Source organism: Rhincodon typus, chromosome 4 (genome assembly GCF_021869965.1).
Source record: "Rhincodon typus isolate 14 chromosome 4, sRhiTyp1.1, whole genome shotgun sequence".
Lineage (NCBI taxonomy): Eukaryota > Metazoa > Chordata > Chondrichthyes > Orectolobiformes > Rhincodontidae > Rhincodon > Rhincodon typus.
Genome location: NC_063335.1, coordinates 108,633,262 through 108,647,817, shown reverse-complemented (window position 1 = coordinate 108,647,817; position 14,556 = coordinate 108,633,262). Strand labels below are relative to the sequence as shown.

General features: G+C 39.9%; 1 protein-coding gene across 1 annotated transcript in view; it reads left to right on the top strand.

Annotated features, from left to right (window-relative positions):
* LOC109920528 (piezo-type mechanosensitive ion channel component 2-like) overlaps positions 1-14,556 on the top strand; it is a 696,943-nt gene that overhangs the window by 476,114 nt on the left and 206,273 nt on the right. Inside the window, exons 14-17 of the mRNA XM_048596193.1 lie at positions 893-1,011; positions 6,122-6,367; positions 12,155-12,266; positions 12,590-12,771. Of these exons, the coding sequence (XP_048452150.1) occupies positions 893-1,011; positions 6,122-6,367; positions 12,155-12,266; positions 12,590-12,771 (659 nt within the window). The remainder of the gene's footprint in view (positions 1-892; positions 1,012-6,121; positions 6,368-12,154; positions 12,267-12,589; positions 12,772-14,556) is intronic.

Here is a 14,556-nt window from a genome sequence, read left to right as displayed (position 1 = left end):
ACACATCAGTATTTTTCCAAATGTGGGACATAGGCATCAGTGGGTATACAGCTTTGAGCTCCCTGAGTGTTTATTTTAAATTAGATAAAAGAAGCATGAGTGGGTGGAGTCAGACTTACACAGACCCAGGGTTTTAGTTGTGGTTTTCAGTTGGAGTCTGGAGGTCACTGTTGAAGCTGATAGGTACAGCTCTCTTGTGCAACACAAAGCTTGAGTTCTCTCTCTGCTGTGAGATTGTGAGGAAAGGCTAAGCTTGTATTTGCTGGAGTTTAGAAGAATAAGAAGTGACTTGATTGAAACATATAAGATTCTGAGGGGACTTGATAGGGTGGATGTGGAAAGGATGTTTCCTCTTATGGGAGAATCTAAATCCAAGCATCACTGTTTAAAAATCAGGGGTCACATATTTAAACAGAAATGAAGCAATCTTTTTTTTCTCTGAGTGTCTTGAGTATTTGGAACTTCCATGAAAAGATGATTTTTCACTTGAGTTTAGGAGACTGAGGCTTTTTTAAAATCATGTGCAATATGGATATTGTCAATAGCCAAGGGCTTTCCCAAGGATCGGGGTGTCCAAAACCAGAAGGCATAAGTTTAGGGTGAGAGGGGAAAGATTTAAAAGGGACCTGAGGGGCAACTTCTTCACACAGAGGTGCATATATTGAAGGAATTGCCAGAGGAAGTGATAGAGGCAGGTACGATCACAACATTTAAAAGACATTTGGACAGGTATGTGGATGGGAAGGGTGTAGAGGGATATGAGTCAAATGCAGGCAAATGAAACTAGTTCAATTCAAGAAACCTGGTTGGCATGAATGAGTTCGGCCAAAAGATCTGTTTCCGTGCTGCATGACTCTATGACTTTATAACTATTTCTATCTGTCATTGCCAGACAAAACTGAAGATGACAGAATCCCCGAGGAGACAGTGAATAGCAGACTCAACAGCCTCATCACCATTTTCCGTTTCATTATGAAGCAGAGCTATATATGTGCACTCATTGCCATGATGGTAAGTACGAAGGTGGGAGGCTGATTTTATATTCTCTGTTACTGTGTTGCCTAACACTGGTGCAATAAGCAATTGTGTGTGCTAAAACACAAGACTTTGTGGAATTGATTTATGTGTTACTACCACTTGTACAGCAGTAGAATTTTCATAGGAACAGAAAAGTGCTGTCAAAATGAGCCTTTCTCATAGACCAACACTATCCAGTATGTGAAACAGCTGCTGATTGGTACATGGGCTGGAAATGAATAAATTCCATTTCTCAAACTTTGGAAACAAACTTTTAATAATAAACTTTAGAATGGCACCATGCTATTTCAGAATCTATTTCATCTCAAGGACAGGAATGTGTATGTCATTATTTTGCTTACCTGATAAGAGTAGAGACAGAAGCATAGTCTTCAAAGAGACCTTTGATGAAGTACTATGTGCCAGCACGCAGACTATAAATGGTGCTGGAGAAAACAGGACATACTTCATTCATTTAATTTATCTGATGCCAGCCATTTCTCAACGGTAGAGCCCAAGTCTGACGCTGATATAATGGAAAATATAAACTCTTCACTATAAATACCATACCTTTATCCTGTCTTTCTTCCAGTTAGAGTTATCTAAAAAATGTGCTGTTACAATCACACCTTTACCATAAAGAATCCTGCACTTTAAATGGACACAGGTTTATATAATTATTTATACGAGAAATATTTTGCAATACATATATATAAATATGAAGGTGATTTTAAATCTTATGCACTTGGTAATAATTAGAATTGGAAGTCAATAATTTTCTTCCAACTCTGAGATAATCTGAATTTGACCTGAACTTGGCTAATTAACATTTTCAGCGAGTTTCATAGAGGCTCTCTCTATATTAGTCCTAATGAGTTTTCTCAAGCTATCCTCTCAAACTCACCATTACCTTTCTACCATGCCCTCATGATGCCTCCTTCATTGTAGTCTCCAACTCACTGCAAACAGAAGTACTGACCACCGTCAGTTATTAGCACCCTGCTTTGCCCACACATACTGTTGACACATGCCATCTATGCAGTCACTGGCCATGAAGCATGCCCTGAGATATTGGTGCTTATTGTTCAAGATGGCAGCTCAGAGGAACAAATAGTGAACTGGAGTTGCTAGGTACTACTCTGACTTTCATGCTAGTAATGGTTGCTATCTACTTTCTGTCCAGCGTAGTGTTATGAAGTTGTGTAGAGTAATCGTGAATTGGAAGGCAGGAAGCTAGAATTTGTTTGTAAAAGAAATGATAAGGGGTAGGGGGGAATGAGTGTGTAGTCCCTTTAAGAGCTGATGTGCTTTTCTGAGCTTGGAGATTTAAATGAAAATGTGTCTGTATGTAGCTGAAGATGTACAGCCAGTTCACAAATAGAAACATGTATCAGTTGGCTGTGTGATTGGAAACCTTAGGCTTGTTTTGATGTTTTGGCAACTAACTAGAATCAGCCAATTAATTTGAACCAAGAACTCAGCCATTTTAAGCCAATTAAATTTAAATTTGATGGTTTTGATAACCTTAGACTAATGCTATTGTAAGAAAATTGATATGTCATCCAGGGTATGCAAGGAGAGGGTTTTTGAAAATCGGAGTGAGAGCGAACTGCCATCTGAGAAATAAGTATCGAGCTTTCACAAGAAATGGCTAAGATCTCTAAGAAAGCACCATCTATCCATAAAAGATACCACAACACTTCTAGCTAAGAGTCCTCACAGAAGACTTCACAAAGAAAACATCCCTGATAGCCAGATCAGCGGCTAGAATAAAGGCGTTCATAACTTGAGAACAGCAGAAGAAAGGCATTTATGACTGGCGAGACAGTGGAAAAGGCAGAGCATTCCAGAAGACACAATCTGTGTGGACTTAAGGGACTAAGTTTTTAATTTTTTTTTCTTATTACTTGGGTTATATAAGTGGGACTTGTGTTTATTGGAATAGCATGCCAGTAAAATTTTGTTCAATTAGGGAATAGTTCAGAGGTAGGGGGAAATTGTTTAGTTTGTTAGTAGATCTGTAAGTTTGCTCACTGTTAGGGTTAAATAAATAAACTGTTACTGTTGCTTATAAAGTTATTATCAGGGATTTTCTTTCATGTAACCTCCCCTTCTCTATAACAGTAGGAAATCGTACACTAATGAGGTGAGATGATATGATAATGCATTTAAACAATAAGCATGTTAATGTATTCAACCGATGGACAAGGATCCCGCAATAGGCAGCTGGAGATCGAACAACAAACTGAAATGGCAACCTCATGGCATTGTGGTATTGATAACTTAAATTTAATTGTAACTGAGGAGACACCAGAGCTATGAGAGATCTTTCCTCAGCCATCCTCATTCCAGATCTTTACTGGCCCTTCCAATTGCCAGCCACGTTGTAAAGACCAAATCTCCTTACTTTTCTGTATTTGTAATGGTGAAAAGAAATGGGAAAAGGCCTGTTTTAAAAAAACAAAGATTGTGGAAGGGATTGCTGTATATTTTGAAACCAAGCTACTAGTACTTATTATGAGTGTTTTTATACTGTTATTTGTTCAACCAGTGGGAAAAATTTAGTTGCAGAAAAATGGGCATGAAAATCCGTGTGCAAAGTGAGATTCAGCTGGTAACAATTAGCTGATTGCTCTGTGGAGTTATGACCAGTTATTGTTGACAAAGGCTTCTGCCTGCCACCAATCATGTGATTGGATCCCAGTTAGATGAACAGTATGTGGGTGTTAATGTTATAACCAGAAGACTTTGGATCTCCAGAAGAGGAGACAGGTTTTTTTTGCAGTAAAACAAACATTGAATGGCTGAAGGATGCCAGTTTATTTCTTCTCACCAGTTGCTATAAGCTTTTAACTAATAAGTCAGAGACTTTATAAATTGTGAAGTAATCACTCCGTGCCTCCTGCAAGGAAGTGAAAGTTCCTGAAGAAGAAAAATCAAGAAACAAGAAGTCTGGCAAGCCAACTGAATAATCCCAGTGAATTGTGTGGACAGGGACTGCTGAACAGCCTTCTGAGACTTTTTCCTCTCCAATATATCAATGTGTTTTTCTTCCTGTGTATGTCTATATGTGTGTGGAGGGAGTGTCTTATAAGGGGCTTAGAGTTTTAACTAGTAGAGTTGTATGTTGATGGTTCATAATTAATTTCCTGTAGCTAAAATGTATTTATTTGTGATGAATAGTAATTTTTAAGTTCAGAAAACTGGTCCATGCTTTCTGTCAACTTGGATCTAAAAGACAGGTAGAGCGGGCAATTTTGTTACTTTTGTAACATCATTAACATTTGTGATGACTCTGGGAATAGTGGGTCTTGATTTCCAGTGTGCTATCCCAGTGAGGTATAACAACACCTACTCTCCTGCCTTCCACTCCAGTTCCTCTGAGCTGGCCACTCTCTACAATGCTATCCCTGCTTATTCCCCTAGCGTTACTTATAACCCATCTTCTCCCATCCTCCCAATTTTAATGGCCTTCCAGTCCTTCTAATTTCCCCTTAGTGACCATGTTATCTTCTCAGTACTGGCAGTTATACCCAACCCCAAAATTGCTGTCCTGTTACTTGTGTCCTTCAACTGATCTAGGTCTCCCAATACCCTTTCTAACTCCCTGATAGTAATGTGGATTGAAGACACAGGCCCACATTTTGTCCATGGTTTCTTTGTTCATTGCTTAACCACTTCTACTGGTATTTTTCCTCATAGTGGTGGAAATGATGGTTTTTCCCAACCAGCCAGCAAGGACCAATAATGGCAACCTAATGGTTTTCACCAACCATCCCTTCTATTTTTATTTGCAGCTGGGGATACCTGCGCTATGTAGTAAGGCTGCCAGATATATCTTATGGGCTTGTATAGAGGTGCCCCCCGCCCCGGGTTCCTGTGCCGAAGAGAAAGCACTCACTTGATGATCAACAACTACACTTGTTTCCACCTCATTCTATTCTACCCTTTTCAGAGCCTGTCTGATTCACTCTAGCAAATCCGCTGAACTGACTTGTGATTTTAGCCTCCTGCATGGCTCACCATCAGGGAATGGTACTGTTCTGAGTGGCGCTTCTGAGACTGCAATTTTGCTAGCAACCTGATTCATGGCCAGCTCTTGGAGACAAGGCACCTTCTCACATGGGAATGGAAGGAATGCCAAAGGGGTGTAAGAGCAATCTCGACTTCCTGTGTCTAAAAGAGGTAGATTCGCCACTATTTTACAACCTGGTGGTGAGAGGCAGTTGCCTGCAAGAAAAATTTGGCCATTGTTTCAGAAGTAGGCACACAGCTAAAAGAGCAGTGGAAAACTTTGAAATGTCTGAGCTACATTTTCAAGAACGGATCACAAACATTAATTATTTACTGGAACAATAATTGTTTACAGAAATCCCTAAAAGTAGAGATTAATGTTTTCAGACAGATTACTTCACTCAGTACTATTCCAGAAATCAAATTCCAGAGTCAAATCTCACATTCTACTATGTGGTAGCACCATTGACTCAGTCAGAAGGCTTCCATTCCAGATACTTCAGACTTGGTAATCTAGATTGATACTTCAGTGGTTCTACTGAGAGGACATTGCACTGGTGAACTTAAAAAAATTGATCAATTTGTAACATGCCACTGTACAATTAATTGGCTGTCACATTTCTCTGTATTACAACAGTGACACACTTGCAAAGGTAACTCACTGGTTATACAGCTCCTTACTACACTTGACTGTTCTTTTCTAAAGACCTCTTTAAAACTTGCCTCCTTAAAACTCACCTCTTTGCAGGAATTATTTAGATGTTTTTGCATCACATTGCTCTGAATAATAAATATGCATTGTGTAATTGAATTTTGTTTGATTTAGCAAAGTCTTTAACATTTAATTCACCAAATTTCAGCCCACTTATCTACATTTTCCTTAGCTTTTTCATATCAACTAAGCAGTAAAATATGAAATTTTATTCTCTTTATTGCGTGTATTTTTGTTTTATATACTTTTTTACTGATTCAATTTAATATTTTGATTTTCAAGGAATATCAGGTATGTTCAGTGATTCAATGATTTACCTTTGTTGCACAAGATGCTGTTTAGTTTTGGGGTTTTTTGACTTTTTTTTCTCATCTTTAGGCTTGGAGTATTACCTATCATAGCTGGCTCACCTTTGTCTTATTGATCTGGTCCTGTATTCTCTGGATGGTGCGAAATCGGCGGCGATATGCCATGCTCACATCTCCATTCATGGTCTTCTATGGAAATGTTCTCTTAACCCTGCAATATATCTGGAGTCTTGACCTTACAGAAGAAGAACTTCCTCAGTTAACAGGAGTCTTACAAAAGATGAAGACAACCCCATGTGTCGAACTAAGTTCAAAGGTTGGCTTTAATGAAACAAGATCTTAAAATTAACTTTTGTGGATGTTTGTCTGCAACTTCTAAAATGTTTAACTGAAATTCCATTTTCTGCTATTTTGTAAAGTCTTTTAATCTGTTTATAATGGATAGGTGGATAGGTATGATGACCTATCATTGTGCTGCCAGTCTGGTCATCTAATAAGTGGCTAATAATCGAAATGATGTGGGATCAAACTCCAGTATTCAGTTTAAGAAATGAATTCCAGTTCTGAAAATGTGGAAATAAAATAAATTGATAAACATGACTGCAGATGTAGGCTATTTGGCCCTTCAAGTCTACTCTGCCATTAAACAAAATGATGGCTGATCTTCTACTTCAGCTTCTTACTCTTCAAGTCATAGAGTCATCAGTACGGAAATGGACCCTTCAGTCCACGCTGACCATGTTCTCAATCTAAACTAGTCCCACTTGCCTGTACCTTACCTGTACCATTCCAATCCTCTCTTATTCATGAACTTATCCAAATGTCTTTTACATGTTGTAACTGTACCTGCATCTACCACTTTGTCTAGCAGTTCATTCCAAACACTAACAACTGTTTCTAAAACAAAAGTTGCTTTCATTACCCTTTTAAATCTTTCTCCTCTCACATTAAAAATATGCCCAAAAATATAGTTTTGAACTCCCCACACTAGGGAAAAGACCCTTGTCATTCACCTTATCTATGCCCCGCATGATTTTATAAATATCAACAAGGTCACCCCTCAGCCTTCTATGCTCCATTCTTTCTAATCTATTTTTACATCTCAAACTATCCATTCCTGGCAACATTATGGTAAATCTTTTCTGAACCCTCTCCAGTTTAATAATATCCTTCCTATAACAGTGTCCAGAACTGCACACAGTGCTCCAGAATATGGAGTTTAATTTAGTTAAATGTGATGTGCTGCTTTTTGAAAAGGCAAATCAGGGCAGGACTTGTACAATTAATGGTAAGATCCTGGGTAGTGTTGCTGAACAAAGAGACCTTGGAATGCAGGTTCATAGTTCCTTGAAAGTGGAGTCACAGCTAGATAGGGTACTGGAGGAGTTCAGTATGCTTGCCTTTATTGGTCAGTGCATTGAGTATAGGATTTGGGAGGTCATGTTGCAACTGTACAGGACATTGGTTGGGCCACTTTTGGAATACTGCATGCAATTCTGGTCTCCCTGCTACAGAAAGGATGTTGTGAAACTTAAAGCAGTTCAAAAAAAGATTTACAAGGATGTTGCCAAGGTTAGAGGGTTTGAGCTATCGAGAGGCTAAATAGACTGTGGAGGCATGGTGGCTCAAAGGCTAGCACTGCTGCCTCACAGCTCCAGGGACCCACTCTGGGGTGACTATCTGTCTGTGTGGAGTTTGCACATTCTCCCCGTGTCTGTGTGGGTTTCCTCTGGGTGCTCCGGTTTCCTCCCACAGTCCAAAATGTGCAGGGTAGTTGAATTGACCATGCTAAATTGCCCATAGTGTTCAGGGATGTTTAGGTTAGGTGAGTTAGACATGGGGAATGTAGGGGTAGGAGAATTGATCTGGGTGGGATGCTCTTCGGAGACGTGGTGTGGACTTGCTGGGGTGAATGGCCTGTTCCCACGCTGTAGGGATTCTAAGTTCTATTTTCCCCCAGAGTGTCAGAAGTTGAGGGTTGACCTTATAGAGGTTTATAAAATCATGAGGGACATGCATAGGCTAAATAGACAAGGTCTCTTCCCTGTGGTGGGGGTCTCTAAAACTAGAGGGCATGGGTTTAAGGTGAGAGGGGAAAGACTTAAAAGGGACCCAAGGGGCAACATTTTCATGCAGAGGGTGACATGTGTCTGGATGAACTGGCAGAGGAAGTGAAGTTTGATACAATGACAACATTTAAAAGGCATCTGGGATGGGCATATGAATAGGAAGGGTTCAGAAGGATATGAGCCAAATGCTGGCAAATGGGACTAGATTAATTGAGGATATCTGGTCGGCATGGACAAGTTGGATTGAAGGGTCTGTTTCTCTGCTGTATACCTCTATGACTCTAAGATCTCTTCAATATTCTGAACAACCTCATCATGACATCCTAACTCAAAGGTCTGAGCAATGAATACTCTCCCCATATATTTTATTTCCTTGTACCCCTAAAACTAATTGATCTCTGAATTGAGTATACTGAAGGAGTGGGAAACCACAGCGCTCTTGAGAATTCCAACAGCTCCTAATCGTTTGGGTACAAAAATTTCTCCACAACTCAATCTTAAATGGTTTACCTCATGTTCTACATCTACAATGCCTTTTTCTAGAATTTCCAGGCAGGGGCAAAATTTTCCTAGCTTCTAAGCTGTAAAGCCCCGTAAGAATTACATTTGTTCCAATTTGAGCATCTGTCATTCTTCAAGACTTAATGGAATATAGGTTTAGTTGATCCAATCTCTTCTCACTGGGTAATCCATTCACTCCAGTAACTGGTCCAGTGAATATTTGTTGCAGTCTTTTTCTTTATTCATTAAAAATAAAGTTTTTCAAATAAAGTACATTTAAAGATTCTAAATCAATTCTGTATAGTCTCTGCAGAGGCAGAAGAAAACAAACAAAACATTGGAATTTTGACGTTTCCCAGTCTAGTGTTTGTAACAAGGTCAGCTAATTCATAGAATGACTTCTGTGATTGGGGCAGTTTAACTGCTGCAATCAAGGAACCCTGGTTAACATATAAAAAGGGCGGGAGTGTCAGAGACTGAAATTCTGGTGCCTGACTCTGTATGAGGCACTACTATAGCCAAGGACTGTTCATGTGTAAACAAAGGGTGACTTGATAGGATATCAGCCTCTGGAGTTTTTATACCTAAAGTTTCTCTGCAACTGCAAAAACTAAGGCATTTTTACTTACGCAGAAAGTTATTTCTATTCATTTGAAGGCAATGAGAAAACCTCACAACTAAACAAACCCACATTATACTTTGGCAGAAAGACCTTAGATCATGGTCTTTCCTCACTGCACCTTGGCAGCAGCTGTCCCAGACTTTTGTGTGACCCTCAGCACATAGTCTGGACCTTGGAATGTGCCAGTCTGCAACTCTTAGTTGAGGTCAATTCTTTACACTGCAACACTAAGTTTTAACAGAGCCAAAGAGCATCTTTCACAGAGTTGATGGTACTCCACGAGCAGTTGATGTTAGTCTTAGTCATGGAGTTGCTCGGGATAGACCTTGACAAAAACCATTGCGTTACTTTCTGGACCTTCTTTGCAAAGGCACATTACTGAAGGAGATGTGTAACAAGGGTCAACTTTCCTGCTCCTCTGATACTGCCTGGCCTGCTGTGCTCCTCCAGCTCCACACTGTGTTATCAATAGACACCCAACCCAGCAAGCTTCATTATGCTGTACTGCTCTCCATTGTGCTGTGCTACTCTCCATTACCATTGATGCTAATTCATTCTTGACCTGTACAAGCTTACATTCATTTGCAACTGATTCTCCTTGTAAATGCAGGTGCTAAAGGCACTTTTTAAACTTCTATGAAGAAGGGACCAGCACTGGAGATACCGGCCCCAACTCCAGTGGAAGCATAGACCATAGATATAGGAGCAGAATTAGGTCATTGGCCTGTCGAGCCTGCTCTGCCATTCAGTCATGGCTGTTATGCTTCTCAACCCCATTCTCCTGCCTTCTCCCTATAACCTTTGATCCTTTGCTTCATCTAATTAAGACATGGGAGTGCAATCTAGTAAGCATGTCTCCACAAGCAGTTGAGGAAGAAACATCTGAGGGCTCTAGCACTCAGACAAATAGGCAAGGCATTTACTGAGCCCAACAGAAGATGTGCCCCTGTCTGCAGCCATTAATGACTTTGTCAGTAGGCAAAGACAGGCACAAAAACAAGTGGTGAGATGATTTGTCACTTGAGGGGAGATATACCTTATTAAATGCTTGATTGACACTGTGGTTTACTTCATTAATATTCAGCTTCCTGTCAAATGCACCAAACAAGCTAGATATCAAAATTACATGGACAGTTGAGGAGTAACGGGCAACTTTAGCTCACCTCTCATTCCATAGCATCTACATGTTGGACAGCATCATTGACCAGAAACATTGGCACCTGTCATGTGTCTGCATCTAAGAACCCTCAATACATCTCTCCGATCAACTTTGAGAGGATGTTTCTACATTTCATTACTGCACCTTGCCCTTCACCAAGAACTAACATTGTAATACTGCTGCAAGGACACTATAAGCTCAGGGACATGCAGCCAGTTCATGGATTAGATCAGGCTGCATCTGAAAAAGGGTGACTGGACTCGAAACCTTAACTCTGATTTCACTCCACAGAAGCTACCAGACTGCTGAGATTTTCCAGCAATTTCTGTTTTTGATTCAGATTTCCAGAATCTGCAATTCTTTTTGGCTTTTCGCATCTGCAACCTGTTTGTTTGCTGTCATAGCGTTCACTCACTCTGAGCCTACCTGGATGCACACAGCAACCTTGCCTTGCATTGCTTTGTCCTGACTTTTTGCACTTTGCCCCCTAAACCGGAGCTACCCGGCTCACGGTCCAGCTATATTTCCCTGCTGTTTAGAGCAGACACAAGGCAGGAAGCTTGGCATAGTTGTCAGCAGTCTTCAGTCAATGGATATAACCTTCAATTAAGGGCCCTGGCATTGGAAGTCAAGCCAGTCTCATTAGCAGTCCAGGGGCTTGGACAGTCAGCCGCTCAAGATATTTAGAATCAGGATGCTCTCCATATAAGACGTAAGGAGCCGAATATCAGGTAGCTACCACCCATCTTTACTTTTTCTGTCCTACTAGAGCTATTTTCCTCCTGGAATGAGAGAGAGGTGAGTATTAAGAGTGATGAAAGTAGGTGGCACAGGTGTTACTTTTGATGCAGGTAGGGACATATCACAAATGAGTGAGTAGGCAGTGCAGAGGGTATGCAGACTTAATGGCGTCAGAGGTTGGAGTCAGAGAGAGTGAGTGAAGGAAGGTATTGCAGCCAATAATAAGTGTATGAGGATAACCACAAACCTTGGTGGAAGGTGGGTACAGTAGCAGGGATAGAGTGAGTCTGAGCTATCGGAGATAAACAGAAGACATGGAAAAAGATCAGGAGTAGGCCATTCACTATGATCATGGCTGATAATCTAACCCTGTTCCTATTTACCCCCCATTACCCTTTGATCCCTTAACTCGTGAGAACTCTTATGTAACTTGCTAGACAGTATAGATTATGGGTTTGGAACAAAAACAGAAATTGATTGGAAAAGCTCGGCAGGTCTGTTAGCATCAGAATTAATGTTTCAAGACCAGTGACCCTTTCTCAAAACCTTCTAAAGAAGGGTCACTGAACCCAAAACATTAATTCTGCATTCTCTGCACGGATGCTGCCACACCTGCTGAGTTTTTCCAGTAATTTCTGTTTTTGTTCCAAACCCATAATCTGTACTGTCTAGCAAGTCAAACACAGCAGACACATAGGAAGATAGCTACCCCCTCCAGGTTGTATATCATTGTAACTGGAGCTATTTTGTCATTCCTTTGCTGTTGCTTGGTAAAAATTGGGGTACTCCCTCCTTAACAGCTTTGTTTTTGTACCTACATCACGTGGATGCTAGAGGTTCAGGAAGGTAGTTTATAACCAAGCGCAATAAGGGATTGTCTCCAAATTCTATCTCAAAGAAATGAACTGAAAATGCAGCAAATCTTCACATTTTGAAAAGTGTAGACATTTCTTATACCTTTGGTTATTTTTCTGTTCATAACGTTAAGAATATTCATATTTTATTTGATAGATCCTGTGTGCACTGACATTCTGGCTGCTACTCCGCCAATATATTACAGAGCGCCGAGAAGCAAAGAAACTCAAGGAATCTGCCTTATCAGAAGTTAAAGTAGAGGAATTAGGTAAATCTGAATCATAATCATTTATCGAGAAACTCTTTGTATGACAATGCCAAAGTTATTCATCAATGCAATAAATGTCTCGAAATTCTTTGCATGAAACTGATTATGAAAGAAATGATAGATTTTGGTCTTACCCACCTGGACAGTTTTGAGACATAGCAGATCACCAGACATCATATATGAGAATCAGGTGATTTCCTTAAAAGGGACTCATTTTGCCAGGTTACCACTGAGGCATTTGGTATCCAAAATAGAAATTTTGGGAATAGAAATTTGCTGTTTAAAAATTGACAAGTAACCCTTGTATTTCTTTTCTCATTTAGATGATGGCCAACAAGGAAAGGAGATAATGAAAGTCTTAGGAACCCTGGTGATGGGAATGTTTGTCAAGTATTGGATTTACGTTTGTGGTGGAATGTTTTTCTTCGTCAGTTTTGAGGGGAAGATTGTCATGTACAAGATTATATACATGATGTTGTTTCTGTTCTGCGTTGCTCTATATCAGGTACATATTTCTGGTAGTTTTATGATAGTGCTACATCTCGTATAAAATACAAAACTGCATATGTTACACAGATGAGATTCTTCAGCTATGGTAGTTATTAATTTTTCTCTTCTTTGCTCAATAATTACAGAATCCATATAATGCAGGTAGAGGCCATTCGGCCCATTGAGCCTGCACCAACCCTCTGAAGAAGAATGTTATAATAATATCTAGCAGTTGAGCGATAAATTATATTTTCCTCAAACTGTCCCCATACTGATTGTTTTATGCATACAGATTTGTTGTCAAATTACTGTTAAAAATGAATTAAAAATTATTGTTTCTGGTATTAAGTTGTACCTTGATCCTCTTTCTTTCTTTCCTCCAAAACTGGTTGACTGTTTTAACGAGACTAACTTAAAATACAGTTTGATTCTGCAACTAAAGAAGTTTTTAGTCTTTTTGTATACTTGTGAAATGACACCAGTTAATCTACAGGCAACAGACTGATAAGTTACATCGGAAATTTACTCTTGGCTAGGAAAACATTTCACCACCTCAATAATTGTTACTATAATGATCAAGAATGCTGTGTAAATTAATAATTGGTTAATTGGAAGTTTCCTATTCCATTCGTATAGTCATTATTCTCCAGCTAATTGTATCACTGAATGAATGCTAGAAGACAAAAAGCCCATCCAGAACTAACTCATGGATCAACAACGCTGTCATACCCTTTTCTTATAGTCTGTCTCTTGTCTGGTGAAATCAATAATGACAATAGGAGCGTAAAATGCTGCATCTTTGGAGATGGATACAGTGTAAACATTTCAGGTCAATCATCTATCACTGCAACTGAGAAAAGTTAGAAATGTAAATAGCTATTAATCAAGTGAAAGCACAGAGGGTAGAAAAAGAATACGAGGGAAGATTTGTGACAGGGTTTAAAGTGGGAGTGATTAAGTGACAAAAGAGTTAACATAGAACAGTACAGCACAGTACAGGCTCTTTGGCCCACGATGTTGTGCTGAACTTTTACCCTAATCCTAAGGTCTATCTAACCTCCACCCCTACCTTATACTATCATCCATTTGCCTATCTAATAGCCACTTAAATGCCCCTAATGAGGCCGACTCCACTACCTGCTCCGGCAATGCATTCCACGCCCCGACCACTCTCTGAGTAAAGAACCTACCTCTGACGTCTCCCCTATATCTACCTCCACTCACTTTAAAACTATGCCCCCTCGTAATAGCTACCTCCACCCTAGGAAAAAAGTCTCTGGCTGTCTACTGTATCTATACCTCTGATCATTTTTTACACCTCTATCAAGTCACCTCTCATCCTTTGTCGTTCTAAAGAGAAAAGCCCTAGCTCTCTCAACCTTTCCTCATAAGACCTTTCCTCCATTCCAGGCAACATCCTGATAAATCTCCTCTGCACCTTTTCCAACGCTTCCACATCTTTCCTGTAATGAGGCGACCAGAACTGGACACAATATTTCCAGATGTGGCCGAACCAGGCTTTTGTATAGCTGGAGCATAACTTCACAGCTCTTGAACTCAATCCCTCTATTAATGAAAGCTAACACACTATACACCTACTTAACAACTCTATCCACCTGGGTGGCAGCTTTCAGGGAACTGTGGACATGAACTCCAAGATCCCTCTGTTCCTCCACACTGCCTAGAATCTTTCTGTTAACCCTGTATTCTGCTTTCAAGTTTTTCTTTCCAAAATGAATCACCTCACACTTTTCAGGGTTAAACTCCATCTGCCACTTCTCAGCTCAACTCTGCATCTTAT